This window comes from Sinocyclocheilus grahami, unplaced genomic scaffold (genome assembly GCF_001515645.1).
Source record: "Sinocyclocheilus grahami isolate Dianchi unplaced genomic scaffold, SAMN03320097.WGS_v1.1 scaffold1212.1, whole genome shotgun sequence".
Taxonomy (NCBI): domain Eukaryota; kingdom Metazoa; phylum Chordata; class Actinopteri; order Cypriniformes; family Cyprinidae; genus Sinocyclocheilus; species Sinocyclocheilus grahami.
The window spans coordinates 228,820-246,947 of NW_015506391.1; the positions used below are offsets into that span (position 1 = coordinate 228,820).

At 39.6% G+C, this 18,128-nt stretch overlaps 2 protein-coding genes across 2 annotated transcripts in view; one reads left to right on the forward strand and one right to left on the reverse strand.

Annotated features, from left to right (window-relative positions):
* Positions 1-7,481, forward strand: part of LOC107568082 (protein FAM69A) — a 35,865-nt gene extending 28,384 nt beyond the window's left edge. Inside the window, exons 3-5 of the mRNA XM_016253922.1 lie at positions 3,227-3,334; positions 4,090-4,266; positions 6,055-7,481. Coding sequence (XP_016109408.1) covers positions 3,227-3,334; positions 4,090-4,266; positions 6,055-6,867 — 1,098 coding nt within the window. The 3' untranslated portion in view covers positions 6,868-7,481. The remainder of the gene's footprint in view (positions 1-3,226; positions 3,335-4,089; positions 4,267-6,054) is intronic.
* Positions 7,482-10,612: 3,131 nt separating this feature from the next.
* Positions 10,613-18,128, reverse strand: part of LOC107568084 (60S ribosomal protein L5-like) — a 12,137-nt gene continuing 4,621 nt past the window's right edge. The window contains exons 3-8 of the mRNA XM_016253924.1: positions 16,732-16,847; positions 16,498-16,632; positions 16,211-16,413; positions 11,542-11,719; positions 11,155-11,243; positions 10,613-10,769 (exon numbers count right to left, since the gene is read on the reverse strand). Coding sequence (XP_016109410.1) covers positions 10,670-10,769; positions 11,155-11,243; positions 11,542-11,719; positions 16,211-16,413; positions 16,498-16,632; positions 16,732-16,847 — 821 coding nt within the window. The 3' untranslated portion in view covers positions 10,613-10,669. The remainder of the gene's footprint in view (positions 10,770-11,154; positions 11,244-11,541; positions 11,720-16,210; positions 16,414-16,497; positions 16,633-16,731; positions 16,848-18,128) is intronic.

Sequence of the window (18,128 nt, forward strand, 5' to 3'; positions counted from 1 at the left end):
TAAATCGTACACCATTTTTTCCATGTGCAAAAGATTAGCTTAAACATTCTACTTAACATCATCTTTTGTGTTTTGTGGAAGAAGGAATGTCATATTGATTTGGAATAACAAGGGTGAGTATATGATGGCAACATTCATTTTGGGGTAAACTATCCCTTTAAGACGTAAAGGTGCACTAAGCAATATTTGAAAAACGCTTTTGACCACTGTGTCAGACCGAGTCCCAAAACACACTCGCAGCCAATCAGCAGTAAGGGGCATGTCTAGTAATGATAGGGAGAAGCTCAGTGTGCAGTGTTGCCAGGGTCGCAGTCACGGAAAAAATTACAGAGCTGCGGGTTGAGGTTTTTTTGGGCTACTTTTATAATGTACTGCGGCCACCGAAAGTGTATCTATGGACAAATAAAAATGAAAATAGATCCTTTTACTAATGTGTAATATACTTGGCAACTTAAAAATGGAGATGATGTCACATCACAACCTATTAACTTACGTGAGTTTCACCCAGAGCACAGCAGAAATAAACAGCAAGTCAAAGCATGTTGCTTATAAGTCTGCATGTTCTTCGTGTCTCTGTTTAAAAAGCATAGTTTTGTTTACAAACTCAAACACACGTGAAGCTCACAGTGATTTCAGCGTTTGCCTCGCACTTCATGAACTTCATCTCCATAGCCTCTCCGAGAGAGCTTTTCATCGTATCTTCTTTCACGACAAACGTGAAATATATTACTATGATATAGTAAAATGTACTTTTCAAAATAATGGGCTGATACTATTACTATTATTTGTAAGGAATATCATTCAACCCAAATATTTTTCATCCATGTTTTAATATCAAGCATACCGTTTTGTCGTGCATCATCTTATATTTGACAAAAATAAAAATGCAATGTTTTTGTTGTAAATTAATTGTTATATTTTATTATATTATTACCAATTTCATTAGACAGAATTTTTCATGATAAATTTGTATTAAATAATAAAACAAAATAAATAAAGTGGAAAACACATCATTTAAAGGGGTCATATGATGCAATTTAAATTTTTCCTTTCTCTTTGGAGTGTTACAAGCTCTTGGTGCATAAAGAAGATCTGTAAAGTTGCAAAGACTAAAGTCTCAAATCCAAAGAGATATTCTTTATAAAAGTAAAGAGTCAACCACGCCCCCCTAAAACGGCTCGTTCCAACATGCCCCAACATGTCTACGTCACAATGTGGGAAGATTTGCATAACGCCGCCCAAATGTTCACGCAAAGAAAGAAGGCATAACTTTTATTCTCGCTGTAGTATTGTTATTGCCGCTGCCACCATGTCGTGAAGATGCTGTGTGTGTCGTTGTGAAAGCGAAACTACTTTGTTTGACCTTCCAAAAGAGGACGATATCCGCTTCGTCATGCCTGGAGCTGATCCGTGCTGGTCGCTGAGGAAATACATCAACTTTCGTGCTGTGGATCGCCGGATCGGCTTTCAACATGGACGAAGAGGAGTCCAGCCCAGGGTCATCACATGTGGTTGCCGCAAGCCCGCCGGCCGCTCCTTCGTCGACTCTGCCGGCCGCGCCGTTCTCAAGCCCGCCGGCCTCCGCATACTCTAGGCCGCGGCACACTCTAGGCCACGGTGTGTGACGCTGTTTCATTGTGAAAGCGAAACTACTTTGTTTGGCCTTCCAAAAGAGGACATGACTAGAAATCAGTGGTTAAGTTATATTTACAACACTGCTCCAGAACAGTTTAACCCAAATATTCAGATGTGTCCAGCGCATTTTATGGAGGACTGTTTCCTGATCCTGGGAGAGTAGACTACAATGCCGGCTGTTCTGACTCACAGACTGTAAGTACGTTTTTTCATATTTAAAGAATTTGAACGCGTAAAAAGACAGTATAAATCATTATAATCCATAATTATGTCCCCACTGGATGCAACAAATGCCTTGTTTATAATGGGTTTTAATGTTAGCTGGCCAATCAGAGCACACCTCGCTTTTCAGACCAATGAGCTTTGTAAAAAGCATAGAGGAGAAACAATAATGTACAGTATGTGGAAAATAATGTGTTTTTTGAACCTTAAACCACATACACATACACATATCATTACACCAAATACACAAAATAATGTTTTTTTTAGCAGCATCATATGACCCCTTTGAAGAAAAATAAAGTGAATTTCATGGGGCCCTAAATTAAACGTTGGTTTGAAAGAATTTATGAAAAAAAAACAAGTTATTTACATTCTCAAAGCATTTCCTTCCATAATAATGGTAAATGAATATTATGATAAATATTGCTGTGATATGAAAAAAAATATTGTCATAACATTTCTGGCAATATTACCCAGCCCTAATTTAAAATTTTGTCATGAAAAGTGCTGAAAATTAAAATGAAAGAAAGTGAAAAAAATGAAAAATAAAACACAAATTAAATAATTGAATATGCACATACTGCATATAAACTTGTCTTGCTAAGATTTAAATCATAGAATAAATAAACCAAAAGGTTTCATTTAAAGGGCATTAATTAAGTAAAGCAGCTGTCAGCTGTGATTGGACAGGGCAAAAATTGGGCTAGTTTTCATTCCTTTTGGGTGGGTTTTGAGTCAACTTTGGGCTGGAAATTTTTCTGGGACCTGGCAACCCTGTCAATGTGTGCACAGGACGGATATTAGCAGATCGACTATAGATAGCGAGAGATGCCAGATAAAAAAATTTTTTTGGAGGAACAAAACAGAAGGGTAACGATCAGGCAGGAGGTAGGACCCACGTAAATATTGGAGCAGCTTTCCAGCGGAGGAGAGGACTCAAGGAGAGGGAAGGCCTGGAATCGGGACGCCGAGGTGAGTTACGTTGAATTACCACACGCATCGCTTTCACTTATTGATGACATCATACCTTCGGCCGGCAGGCATACCAGATTCCGGCATTGTTGCTGCCAGGGTTGTGTATGTACGTGTGGGCCGGAGTTATCAAAATAGGGGCGAGGTCCTGTTGGGGTACGGGCGTGCTTGTTTTGGTGCTTTCAAATATCGTTTGGCAAAATTTGCTTAGTGTACCTTTAAATGAGATGGAAAATATATCCATATATTACCTAACCCCACAGCCCCATCTAATGGTATTGTGGTGAAAATGTTTCTCCTTTATTTAAGCCATTACACAACATCTTAGTGTAACACTTACTTGATTTATGGAATGTCACTTACATTCTCATTGAAATGGACCTTCCCTTTCCAACAGTGTGAAAGATACAGCAAAGGTGTTATTGATGGCTCTGCCTGTAGCAGCCTCTGTGAAGAAAGCTCACTGTATTTTGGAAGGTGCCTCTCCACCAAACCAAACAATCAGGTTTGACACTAACACACTCAACCATAGGCCCTAAAACAGAATCCAATCATGCTCCTGGAAGGCACCTTCAAGAAGAGTCTAGCACTAATTAAACTCACCTGAACTAGCTAAATAAAGTTCTTTAGAATTACTAGAAACATTCATGCAGGTGTGTTGAAGCTGAACTCTGAATGAAGGAGGCTTCTCTATTGGCACTTTTCCACTGCATGGTACGACTCTGCTCGGCACGGCTCAGTACGCTACAGCACGGCTCGTGTTTCCTGAAAAACGTTTTCATTCCGCGTTGCCCCATCAAGCTCTCGCTGGATCTGCTCTTCTGCTATCAACAAGAGGAACATCTGTACTTCCTCAACAGACAATGAAACAGTCACTTTTTGGTTGTTAAAAAAGGTGCGCTTGTTCAAAACAGTTGCGTTCGATCCTTCGCTGGCTGTGCTGATTTAAATTTAGCGGTTCTGTTGTGTTTGTGTCGCAAGTTCAGTGACGCAGGTAGTGACGATTCTCTCCGGCCAATCCATGATCAGCAGAGTTTACACGTCACGTTTTGGTAACGGTACGGTTCACTTGGAACCTCAACCGAGGTGGTACTAAAAAAAGTACCAGGCACTGTACCCAGTGGAAAACCCCCCAAAAGTGAACCTTACCGTGCCGTACCATGCAGTGGAAAAGCGCCATATGAGAGGGATTGGACATCCCTAAAACCACATACATCTCAGTACTGTAATGATGACAGTGTGTTCCTCTGTTGCTCTCAGGTCTATACAGGCAGCTGGGGTGATCATGACGGTGTCATCAAGTGTCAACTGAGTGACATCCTGCACTATGAGCTGGGAGAGGAGTTGGAGCCAAAAAAAGAGGTTGCACTCTTTGACAAACCCACTCGAGGAACCTCTGTTGAGAAGTTCAAAGAGATGGTTGCCAGTCATTTGAAGGTTTGGATGCTTTTTTTGGTTTTAGAAAATCATTACCGCTCATTAAAGGTCCTAATCACAGCACTGTTTGCATTGTTCGGCACTCAGTTCTTTAAAGGAAAGCCTCAAAAATGTCACCAGAGAGAGGTCTTGTCACTAGTTATGGCAGTTTGATTAAAAAATAAATAAAGTATGGAACGTGCATGGCATGGATGAATTGTCCTTAAATAGATCAATAACGTGCATTTAGAATTTCCACTTCAGGTTGACTTTAAATAAACACAGTGCCTGTAACTTTCGCAAGTCATGCTAAAATAGTGCAGCATTGTAGAGAATTTGCCTTCAAGTGTTTGTTTAACCTAACCAAATTCACTTCTCATGCCATTCCTGCTTGCAATTAAAGTTCTCACATTCTTGGAAAACCTGGAAGGATGAGGATGTTTTAAAAGTGTGATTTTTTTCTGTCAGATTAATAAAACCTTACAAGGTCATTGTTATAGTTAGTACATATTTTTTCTAGTTTATAACTATACTCATTTCTAAAGTATCTATATTAAATTATTTTTAACCATGCTTATCCAGTCATTTCAAATAACTCATGGAAAAGTCATGTAAATTCATTGGTCACGACTTGTGGGAATGCTTTTACTAAGGTATGCAGAAAAAAAAGCAGCAAAATGGAAAGTGTTGCTTGCCTCACTATTGTACTTTGTTTTTGAATCTTTGGTTTTGTTTATGAAGTGTCAAATATGAACGGTGCTTGTGTCCATCTGAAACAAATGTTCTGAAAACACTTGTCAATTTGTGCTGGAGGCGAGCAGAAATTAGGTATGCATTTATCTCTCTACTTGCTGTACATCAGTCACGCTTATCAGGAAATTAAGTGAGCACACACTGTTCCAAGTGCCACCCTAAGCCCTCGCGGTCTTCCTCTGAGTCCACACTTATGTGAAGTAATGCAACTCTGACTAAGTCTGTAAGTTTTGATTAAGTACACGTCAAGGACACATAACTCAATGCTCAAATGCATTCTTCTGAAACTTAAAATGGTGAATTAGCGAACATGCACACGTGGTGGCCATAGTAAGTCCACAGGACCACAAGTTCACTTGAAGTGTGCCATTTGGGACTGGGCCTCACACAATTTGACCAAATAATTTAATTAATAGCTGTTCACTCCTACTATTTAATATTATTGCGTATCTGCAGCAAACTGTACGGCTAGTCCAGCTTTTAAAAATGGACAGGTGCACACCAGAGTTTGAAAAACAGCATTCATATCTTTTTGTTTTATCATCTCTTTCGTGCTCAAACTCATGTTATATTTATCATCTCTAACACAACTCAACCAGGCCTTGCCTCCTTATATTTTTTTGCTTATGCTTTGGGTGTGAATTATTTAAATGAGGGGTATTGTGACATGAACGCTCCCGGAAGAAAACTCAGGACTATTATCAAGGCATTTGAGGGAGTTTAGAAACAGTGCTTACTGATATAGAGAATAACTCCCTTTGGATTGGACTATGTGCTTTATAACTCTGCAGGTCTTTTTCATGCAGAAACAGCAACATTACCTACTAAAGGAAGTTGAAAATGTAAAAAAGCATTATAGGAGCCCTTTAAAATGGACTCCCTTATGATTTCCAGGTGTTTACCAAAGTTTGGAAATGACCCAAGTGCTAGTGTGAAAGCACTCTTATGGGCTTTGGCATTTAATTTTTTCACTGAAATCAGTTGACATCAATTTCATACAATTGGATGTGTATGAAATCATAAAATCATAGCAAATTCTTTGTTTTGTTTCTACAGGCAAAAGTTGGAGAGCAAGCCAACCTCTCCAGTTTGGTAAGCATGATTCTTTCAGTGGCAGACAGCAATAAAGACGGCCACATCTCTCTGCCAGAAGCCAAGTCCACATGGGCTTTGCTGCAACTCAACGAGGTTCTGCTAGTAGTGGTGCTCCAGGACCGAGACCACACACCTAGACTGTTGGGCTTCTGCGGGGACCTGTACGTGGTGGAGCGGGTGCCTCACACTCCCCTGTACGGGCTCAGCCTGCCGTGGCCCATGGAACTTTGGATTCCTACGGGCATGCGGCGAAACATGGACCAGTGGTTCACGCCTTCCTGGCCACGCAAGGCTAAAATCTTTATCGGCTTGCTGGAGCTTATAGAAGACATCTTCCATGGTACCTTTGGGAGCTTCTTAATGTGCGACATGAGAGCCAGTACTTTTGGTTACACCGATCGCCATGACCTCAGGCTGGTGGACGGGCGGCGCGTAGTAGCTGAGGAGGCCTTCAAACAGGCCATGATCCTTCAGCATTGCGAGGACGACGGGGACTGCGTCTATGGTGTGGACTGTAGGACTTTGTGCGACCGCGCAGAACACCGCTGCACGGCTGAGGTGGCTCAGCCCAACCTGGCCAGGGCTTGCGGAGCACTGAAGGATTACCTCCTACGAGGAGCTCCGGTCCATCTACAGGAAGAGCTGGAGAAGCAGCTGTACGCCTGCATGGCTCTCAAAGGTTCAGCCGAGCAGATGGAAATGGAGCACTCGCTCGTTCTCAATAACCTCAAGACACTGCTATGGAAACAGATCTCACACACCAATGACTCCTGAAGAGAAATGAAGACTCACTGGTGACAACATTCAGATTCTTGAATGTCTTCTGAAGCACTTCAGGCCATTGTGAATCTGGCTGGCGATTAAAATGCTGGTAGCAACGTGGCTGGAAAATAGACTGATGGCAATATTCATTGCTGCCTTGATACGGTTTAAGTTTTTTTATGACGAAGGTAGAATTAAAACCATGAGGAGGAGGACTTAAGGAGTAATGTTCACTTCTTAGTTTCGTGTTTTTTTTTTGTTTTCACACACAATTGATCAGTTGTCATGTTTATTTTACACTTCCTTCAGATGTTATGAAGGAGCAAATGACCCTTAATTTTGCATCCATTGTTGGATGTTAACATAGAAAGCTAAGGAATGCACTAGCCACTGACTGTGGTTGTGTAAGTCTCCTATTGTAATGTTTGTCACAAGAGCACAGCAAAAAGAGCCATAAAAGAAATGATTTTGAAAATGGACATAATCAAATGCCTTGATATGCATGTTGCCAGTGAGTGTGCGTTTTTTAGTTTGATTATTGTGGGTGAAAATACCTCATTCCTTTTACTTGGACAATTCTTGGAAATGGTCAGACTATGATCTGAAGGTAACAGATTGCAATAAGGTTAAATTTGTTGTAATATTTATAACAAATTTATAATACAATACTTTCAAAAGCATTAGTCTAATGTTAATTTATATATATGTACAAATACATTTACACCATCTCAAGTTGTATAATTTAATGTATTACATTACCTTAAAATAATGAATTACCTTAGAATAATATTTAGAAGTTAACATTAACCTAGATTAACAAATGCTGTAAACTGTTTATTAGTTTGTGATACCTAATGCAGTAACTAATGTTAATGAATTTAGCCTTATTGTATAGTGTTAAGGCAGCTCACACTACACAACATTTGGCTGGATTTCCAAGGTTTCTGACAAAACGTAACCCTGAATCGCGGCCAAATTAGTTTAGTTTATTTGTTTACAGGGGAAATGCGCATTAATAAACATACAGTGCACAGCATAAATGAGTACACCTCCTCTAAAACTTAACAAATTCAGCAATTACTCTTTACTTCGAAGACATGTTAGGGTTCTTTGGAGATGTAATGTTCCAACAAACTTGCTTAAACTCATTTGAACTCTTCCAGGGCCCAGATTTACAAAATGGGGACTTCTGGGAATCCATACTCTGGTCTCAAGAGACCAAGTCAATCATTTCGGATCCAAAAGCATCCAAAATGTTCTGGTGTTGCTAGAGGAGGAGTACAGAGAGAAGTGCCTGGTTCCCACAGTGGCATTGAGTGGTTGTAAAGCTCTTCTATTGGTATGACTGAGTGCTGAAGGTGTGAGGGAGTTGTGCTTTATCAAAGCTGGCATGAATTCACACACTACTGTGTGATGTAATACAAAAACTTGAAACAGAAGATGCTACCCTCCCCTCATTCCCTGCATTATTGGGCATTTTTCAGCATTACAATGAATATATTCATTCTCCCAAGGTGAAAATCCTTCAGTGGACATGTATTTCACTCAATCTTAAAGGGGTCATATGATGCGATTTCAATTGTTCCTTTCTCTTTGAAGTGTTACAAGCTCTTGGTGCATAAAGAAGATATGTAAAGTTGCAAATACTCAAGTCTCAAATCCAAAGAGATATTCTTTATTAAGGTTAAGAGTCAACCACGCCTACCTAAAACGGCTTGTTCTAACACGCCCCCACATGTCTACATCATGATGTGGGAGGAATTGCATAACACCGCCCAAATGTTCACGCAAAGAAAGGCGGCGTAACTTTTACTCTCGCTGTAGTATTGTTGCTGCCGCTATGTCATGAAAATGCTGTGTGTGTCGTTGTGAAAGCAAAACTACTTTGTTTGGCCTTCCAAAAGAGGACGATATTCACTTCGTCATGCCTAGAGCCGATCCGTGCTGGACGCTGAGGAAATCAACTTCGCACTGTGGATCACCAGATCGGCTTTCACCGTGGACGAAGCGGAGTCCAGCCCAGGGTCGTCACGTGTTGTTGCCACAAGCCCGCTGGCCGCCGCTCACTCTAGCCCGCTGTGTGTTTCGTTGTGAAAGCGAAACTACTTTGTTTGGCCTGCCAAAAGAGGACACGACTAGAAATCAGTGGTTAAGTTGTATTTACAACACTGTTTCAGAACAGTTCAACCCAAATATTCAGATGTGTCCAGCACATTTTATGGAGGACTGTTTCCTGATCCTGGTAGAGTAGACTACAATGCCGGCTGTTCTGACTCAGACTGTAAGTACGTTTTTTACATTTAAAGAATTTGCCACTGATGATTCAAACGCGAGTTTTGAGCAGTGTATAGTGCTTGTTGTTTGTCATTTCTCTGATCACAAATGAAGACATGGTTTATTTTGTTTACAATGTTTCAATTTTTCCATCTTTCCATGAATTATATTAATTATTAGTGATCATTAATAAAATACATCTTTTATATTTATTCAGAAGGGGTGTACTCATTTATGCTGTGCACTGTAACTGTAAATGTGCCAGAATTAGCCAAAAAGGCTACTTTTCATCTGTAGACCCTTGACAGAATGTTAAAAAGTCACCCTAAAAACAGAAACAGAGCATCTTACACACATATACACATCTACAAAGAAAAGGGAGTAAAAAGTATAATACTGAAAAAAATACAGATACATGAATGCACAATAAAAGTTACTACTAAAATACAAATATTAGTAGTTCTCTAGACAAAATAGAATGTAAGGAAAAGGAGATAGAGATGGCGACAGGAGAAAGCAACATAGCCAAGAGCAATTAGTACAAAGAAGCCTACTTTCAAGAATACAGTACTAATGTTGACAGTGCTGAGTGCTGCATTTTTTAAAATGAATATGAAAAGAACCATAAGTATCTAGTCTTCTAATTGTTGATGGGATGGAGTTCCATTCCCTTGCAGCTTTGACTGAGAATACAGACTGACTACATTTACATCTTTTGAGAGGAATAATAGTCCCCTCTTTCCCCACACCTTGTAGACTGGTGAGCAGTTGTTCAAATATTCACAAACTGTTTTAATGGTAAAGTCAGGCTATGAATAGTCTTAAACAGTAGACAAATATGTACATATTTGATCAGGTTATCCTTGACCAAATGTCTTGTACTTTGTGCACCTCATCAACGTTGTGTTGTGTAGTATGCGGTCTGCTATGTCAAGATAAGAAAATTTGTGTAGTGTAAACACCACAGCAATTCAGGTAGTCTTACAGTTCTGTTGTGTGAGCTTGCCCTTATTGATCTGAATGTTTACAAAAGTGAGTCTTGTAAATGATGCTGGTAGGCCCTTCTCAGCCATGGAAGTTCAAAACATTTATCATTTTGGTTTGTTGGGTTCCTAATTTTTGTCTGGTGAAAACTATTTTGATATGTTTTTTTTTTTTTTTTATCTAAAAACCGTATGAAATGTTCATCACAGTCAAGATTCTTGATGTACTTATGAATGAAGAGATTAAAAGGTGCTTGATGTTTTTTTATCAACCATTTTTTTAGTGGGATGATTCAGATTGTATGTCGTCAGACTGCTTCAGTTTTGTGTATTCATAAATCACTCTGCTGCTGATTAAGAGTTAAATAGAGATTTTTATAAGATTTGATTGCATGACTTTGCACATTAAAAATGTTTCAAATAATATCCCAAATGCATCTTCATTGTCAAATCAACATTTTCTCATCTTCTACTCTACCAAAGACCACAAACACACTGTATTCTTTCCAAATGATTTATTTGGAAGCTTTCTTTGGAGCAGTTGACACTTAATTTCTTTAGTCGTCTGCAGCAGCGTCCTGTGCCCGGAGGAAGCTGGCTTTTTTCTGGGCTACTCGGTCCTTCCTCTGGGCCAGAGTCAGCTTGGCACGGTTCCACCTAACAACACACATATTCATCAGTGATGAGAAAATTAACATCTCATGTGGTCAGAATAGTCAAAAAAAAAAAAAAGGTAAATATAAACATCTGACATGTAAGTGTTATAAATAGTAGCTACAGCATATTTGCATCATGTTAAGCATCACCATTGAGATCTTATGGGAAGACTCAAGACTCAAACCTTTATCTTAGTCAACACCACTATTTGTTTTAAGAGCTACATGTCCAACTGTAATAAAATAACATTTATACAGTTTTGCCATCAAAACTACAACTTGCCAACACTGTCAAGTTTCATGGCAATATCAATTCCATGACAGTCAGTAGGCAGAGCAACCCTTAGATTAAAATCTGAAGAAATGATAGAAGCCTGAAAATGCACCTCTTCTTCTTGACTTCTCTCTTGGGCTTCTTCTCATGAACTGGGTTCTCACGGATGGAAGCATGGGCCTTTTTGTACATCTCTTCAACCTGCAGGAACCAGATAATCATATAACAATAAGTGAAGGTAAAGCACTAGATTTACAATAAATGAAGAAAATATTTTCAAATATTAAACTGTATGTATCTGCAATACAAATGAATGACATTTAGCCACCAGCATCATGCCACAAATAATGTGCATCTATAAATGATACAGTATTTGGTGGACATGACACTTTCTTGTATTATTTACATTTAGTCATTTAGCAGAAACACTTTCTTGTATCACATCTGCACCACCAAAAGCAAACAAATGTTGCCAGTAAAGTGATCCAGAGTTTCTTACAGAGTCCGGTGTGATGCCGTTCTTGATGAAGCGGGAGAACTGCTTCTTGTACTGCTCCTCGTCCTCTTCCATCAGATAGCTCATGTACTCTGACACATTCTGGCCCATGATGTGCTTCCTGTGCACCTCCGCGTTAAACTCCTTACTTTCAGAGTCGTAGCCTGGGAACCGTTTAGTGCTGAGAAAGAAAGCTGTAATGTCAATATTCCCATAACAATGACAAAGATGAGACATAAAAGCAAAAAATAAAGCAATCTCTGCAAAAGCTCAAAAAGCTCAAATAAGTAAGCTGCCTACACAACATGCCTCATAAAGAAACAATTTGATGGTAGTAGGGCAGTGTGATTTGTCACATTTTAGTTGTAATTTAGATTTTTAGCTTCCAACAATTAAAGGGGTCATATGATTCTTTTTAAAATATTATTATTTTGTGTAACAGAATATGTTGACATGCTTTAATGTTCAAAAAACACAAATACTGTACATTATTGTAGGTCCTCTATGCCCCGCCTCTCTCAAACACTTTGTTTTCTACAAAGTCCCTCCTTCCGACAAGCGCAGTCTGCTCTGATTGGCCAGCTGATCCAGTGCATTGTGATTGGCCGAACACCGCAAACACGCGTCGGAAATGTAACGCCCCTTACCATAATCGCGTGACAGACACAGTGATGAAGCTGGTATGTGTGCACCAATAATTCTGATAATCTGTCGGATAAGGGCCGGACTAGGGCATATGTTTGAGGCCCGTGCAGGGTTCTGCTCAGTTTATTTGGTAGCAAACTCAATACTCATATATGCACGAGCGCACTTTGGATGTGACTGCGCACCGCCTCCCCAGCAAACACGTTAATGTTGGGCCCAAATGGGTTTCACATGGGCTACAGGGGTACAGAGTGGGCATGGGCATAAAATGGGCATCTTATCTGGGGCCCACTTGGGTGACCCAGCTAGGACCCACATGGGTGAACCCAGATGGGCTCCCCATGTGGTTCCTAGTTGGGTAATTAATGGGAAATTTGTGCATGGGCTCAAAATGGGCTACACATGGGACCCTATTTGTTTGATCAAATATACAAGTGCAAACGTAATTAATCCCATATAGGGTGATTACATGGATATATATAGTGCACACGTGTCTTTAAAATTATTTTTGTTGTTGTTTTGACACTTGGATTACTTAATCAACATCTAAAATTTACCTGCATTTGTACACAATTTTCCACTGACATTTAGCAAAAAAAATGCAGCCACTTTAATTGTGCTGACAACTTTCTCGCGAGATCCCATCCCCCCACCACCTCTCCTTCTCTCTTGATCGAGATGCTTCAGCACTTCACAGAACGATCGGCGTATGACATCAAACTACCGCGAGACGCAGCCCCTCCTCGATCTGCAGGGGACAGATCCCCCTGATTTCATTCAGCATTTCCCATCCCCCACCCGGCATGCGCTGAATCACGCCGGCGCAATTATTCACTAACCTCTTTGCTGTAATTTTCGGGAGGAGAGGGGACGTTTGCCATCAGTGTATCCAAGGTAAGAATTACAATTTTAAAACTTAAAATGTTGAGCATGTAAATATATTGTTTACAAACCATAATGTTAACCGAAACATAGTTTGGCTTTTTGTCAGTTAAAATTTAGACATCATACACAGCTCGCGCCATATTTTCCTCTTATTCCTAGCGCCAATGTCTAAACGAAAATGTCTTTGTGTTCTCTACGCCCTCTAAAAGTTAAAGACACTAAAAAAAGCTCATACTTAAACTGCAAAGTTTGGCACCCGGCTGTGTGCTCACGATACAGGAAGATTACAACGATGAGGTCAAATGGCTTATATAGCAGAGAAGCTAGTGTAAGCTAATCTAGTGTAAATAAGGTAGCCTGGGACAGATGTCGATTTGAAGAGTAAACAATAAGGCTGTTGTACTTTTAACAATACTTCTTACAGAAAGTAATCAGACGGTCTCAGATGTTGATGCAATGGAGCAGCAATTGGCAGACCCTACCTTCCAGAAAGTTGTAAATGTACAAGTTGTAATGGTCATGTTCAAATTATTCCAATGAAACCTTGCTTAATAAAGCATGCAGAATACATGTTCTGAAGTTGTTACAAGAAATAAAGTTTTTCTGGAGCTTAAAATGAACTTTTTTAGATAGTTTTTTTTATAAAGTTGTAAATGTACAAGTTAAAATAGTCATGTTTAAATTTTTCCAAATAAACTTTGCTTAGAAGCTTGAAGTACTGGTTTCTGTTTATTGAATACCTTTACAATTTTAGTGGATTTAATGTAATGTTTTGGTTTAGGGGTTTAACGTAAAATAAGGTAACCCAAACAGACAAATATATTAGCCCATATGTATACCTGTTGTGGCCCAAGAGACCTACATAAGACCTAGTTGTGTCCCATCTCTAACCCATGTAGGCACCAAATGGGAGCTACCTGGTTAACCCATATGGGCCCTATATGGAGCCCATCATCAGCCCATCTGTGCTAACCCATGTGGGGCCACCATGGAAACTGAGGACAAAATTAGCTGGGTCTCAGTTGGGTAGCCCAGGTGGGCCCCAGATATCAGCCCAGTTGCAACCCCTATGGGCCCCACATAGGTGTGTTGGCTGGGTCTGGAGCGCGCGAGTACCGAATGGCTTAAAAAGACGTGCAAATAAATAATAAAATTTTCTGACGATGCAACAATGACCCGATTAGCCAAGTGACTATTCTGTCAACTGTCCCAAAACGCGAATGAAAGTTGTATCACAGCGTGCAGCGGCTCTTGTAGCGCAGACAAGATGCGCCGATGTGAAGCCGTTTGAAGAAAAAAGTCAAAGAGAGAAGACGCGCACAGCTGAATCACTCACGCTGTTTTCAAATGACTGATTTGATCAGTCTGTGTGGACTGGACTCAGTCTGTAGGTTTGATTATTTACTCATCAAACCTACATGCTATAGGCTATTGAATAAATGTGTGAAATCCATCATTTTAAAGTCAAAAGCTGCGGGAATGAGTAAAACTATGCGATATAGCCTATGCGCAATCCCGCACCGAAATTCAGGACCTGATTAAACCCAATTCTATTATACAGAGTTTTGTGAAATAGATTTCAATGACTTTCCCAAAACTTTCTGGGTTTATTTATTTTTCCAAAACTTTTCCAGGCCTGGAAATTGGTGTTTTAAAATTCCATGACTTTTCCAGGTTTTTCATGACCGTACAAACCCTGCCTAAATGCATCTACTTTCGGAAGGCCAAATAAAGTGCTTTTGCTTTCGCCTAGAAACACACAGCGTCTCCCTGACATGGCTGCTTCAACACTAACTGCGGTTACTGAAACCACGCCTTCTTTCTTTGCGTGAACATTTGGGCGGCATTATGCTAATATTGCCACAGTGAGGTAGATATGTGGGGGCGTGTTAGAACGAGCCGTTTTAGGGGGGCGTGGCAGAGTCTTAACTTTGATAAAGAATATCTCTTTGGTTTTGAGACTTTAGTCTTTGCAACTTCAGAGATCTTATCTATGCACAATCAGCTTGTAACACTCCAAAGAGAAAGGAAAACTTGAAATCGCATCATATGACCCCTTTAAAACACGACAAACAAGATAAAACAATTATTGATTAATTTAAAGAGGTGCTTTTTACCCATCATTAAAAGCCCAAACTTAAAGTCCAAATCAAACGTCCCAGTCATAATATGTAGTCTCATGCAGGACATGTTTGATATTAAAAAGAGTTATAAAAAGTAGACTAAGCCACAAAAGAGAACTTGTGCTGTTCCCCAGGCAGGACAAGTGAAGTAAAATTTGGGCCTTGAATATTCAAATAGACACAGTCGGTTGAACAAACAGTTGGGAAAGAAATCCAATGTATGACAGCTAATTAGATTCAAGCATTCGGTCTTCGTGACAGCAGCCTGCAATATACCTGCTGCCGTCTGTGTTGGAAAATCACTCACTGCTCTGGACTGAATAACTCTAGTAGCTTTAATATACTGCTAGATTAACTTGCATAAAAAAACTTAAAGCATTGTTTATTCTATTTGTTTTTATTATTATTAATTATTATTAACATAGTACAATATTTTAATATAAATGCATATTTGCTGAATGTCAATGGTATATCATTTAAACAAACCAGCTTTCAATGCAAAAACACTTAACTGAGTGCATGGTTGGTTAGTGTTTACTTCCTTTTTAGTCATGTTTGTAACAATTTTGCCAAATTTAAACTGCAAATGTGGCACAGAAGTGCTTCTGAAGGGACATTTCTGTATTTGTGAATCAAGAAATTGCTATATAAAGAATAAATCTATATTTTTTCAAATTGAATCATTTTCTAAATAATTATTTCTAATTAAGAAAAAATGTAAATTAAATATAAATTTCACTGCAGTAATTGCTATTTACTATCCTATCCTACTACCAATGGTAGTGCAGACAGTGAATCTGATCTACATTTAATTGATGTCAAAATGCCTATTCTGATAAGTAAACTTTTTTGGTGGTATTTTAGAGGTCATTAGTGACATCAGGCCATCAGTACAGATAATATTTTTGTGGACAATATTTAATGTTTTCAAAAAGATTTTTTAAAGCACCCAAAATTCCTGAATCAATTATCCACAGTCTAAGCTTTGCAAACTGGGAAAATAAACTACATGTACTGACCTGTGAGGGATGGACAGTCCTCCATCCACTGCTCCTTTGAGAGCTCCAAACACTTTGTTCCCTGTGGTGGTTCTGGCGAGTCCAGCATCCAAGTAGCATGTAAATGCCCCTGGCTGGCCATCAATGCTTTCCACATTAAATTCGTCGCCAGTTACCTCAACCTGGCCTTCGTAAACGTTATCCAGACCAAACTTATTCAGCAGCTGTAAGCAGAAAGCAAGTCTGAGTATGATTATACTCTGAGATGTGAACGGTACCAGACATTCATAATTGATGAGGACATTTACCCTGCGTGCACACAGTAAACCGGTGCAGTAGGCAGCAGCATAGTTTGTCAGTCCAACAGCAATGCCATACTTTGGCAACTCGTGAGAGTAAGCAGCGCAGACGATCGCGTCGCCTTCAATTTTGGCATATGCGATCTGAGAAAGATGCAAGATCATCCTGATACATTAAGCAACACAATGGTAATTAATAACATTTTAGTAACGGTGGCAAAGATGACATGGCAGTAGTTGTACCTGGCAAACAATATCCCTGTTGGAGAGTCGAACGATCATCCTGTACTTCGGTGTGTTGTACTTGTTCTTGTCTTGAATGACAAGTCGCTTGCGGGCAAAGTAGTCAGTTTTTCCCTCTGAAATGGTCAATTATGTTAGTCAACTGTTGAAAAAACAATCTAAGATGGCTTGCTGGTCCAAGATGTGTTTTATCCACTTGAGACCACCTTACTGACTAGCTAAAAACCAGTATGGTCAGGCTGGCAGACCAGCATAGGTTGTTTTGAGAAGTTTTTACAGCAATAATTAGGCCTGTCGCAATAATCAATATATCGACATATCGCGCAATATATGTACATGACCGCAATCATTTTTGGTGACGCAATATATCGACCATTACATTTACTTAAAAATTAATGTCCCTATGTTTTGTACATTCCACTTGCGCCTGTGTCTTTTGCAACTTCTTGTACATAACGTGGTGTAGTCATGAGGTGCTAGTTCACATTTAAAAAATGCTTCTACAAAAAAAGTTTCATCTGCAGATATGGTCTTGTTTAGAGATCTGTGCCTTTGTGCATTCGGACATCTGACCAGTGGTGGGCCGTCAGGGCCAGCAAAGCCTTCTCTGCTGATCTAAATCACTGATTTAGATTTAATATATTTTTTCCATGAATGTGTATTAAATTATTTCTAATAGTCTATTCTCTTCAGTTCATAGCTTTTCTCTTGGTTGCACTGCTTCCAGCAGTGTATGTTTATATTAGAGCTTTTATCCAATCATATTTCAGCAATCGTGTTGCCAGGGTCAAAGAAATCTGCCTTAAGGCCTTCAGAATCCTCAGTGCAGGCGTCTGTTAGCTTAAATCAACGAAACCGTTGCTTTAACCAATCAGATTTCAAGTTGGCAGCACCAGGGCCATCTAGCTGGCTAACGATAATGTCAGCATTTTCCCGTCCTTTGATTGGATGGTCAGCATACAAGCTAGCAAACAGCATCACTGTAAATCATTTTATTAAAACTTAGAAAAACTTTTATTACTGTTCCTCAGGTTTAGATTTTCAGTGCATTTAGAAAAAAATATTTGCCTACTATATTTAGTATATCTAAAAACAGTAGTCCTAATGACTGCGAAAAACAACCACACACACACACCTCCTCGGCACCGGCTCTGTGAAAGACTCGTGAAGGTGAAAAAATACTAGAGTATGGTAGGTTCATTTTCGACTCTTTTATCGCTTGATGCGTTGTATGCTGATGTTATTTGCGCGATATAAAGCCAGGTTTAAGTTTCCGTAAGAATATCTCAGTTTCCCGAGTGGAGATGTATTAACCGGTCTTTTCCTCCGGCCGCAGCGCCACTGGCAGAGGCAGACCAGCGGGGAGATGAGAGTCACAGAGGTACGTTAAAACACAT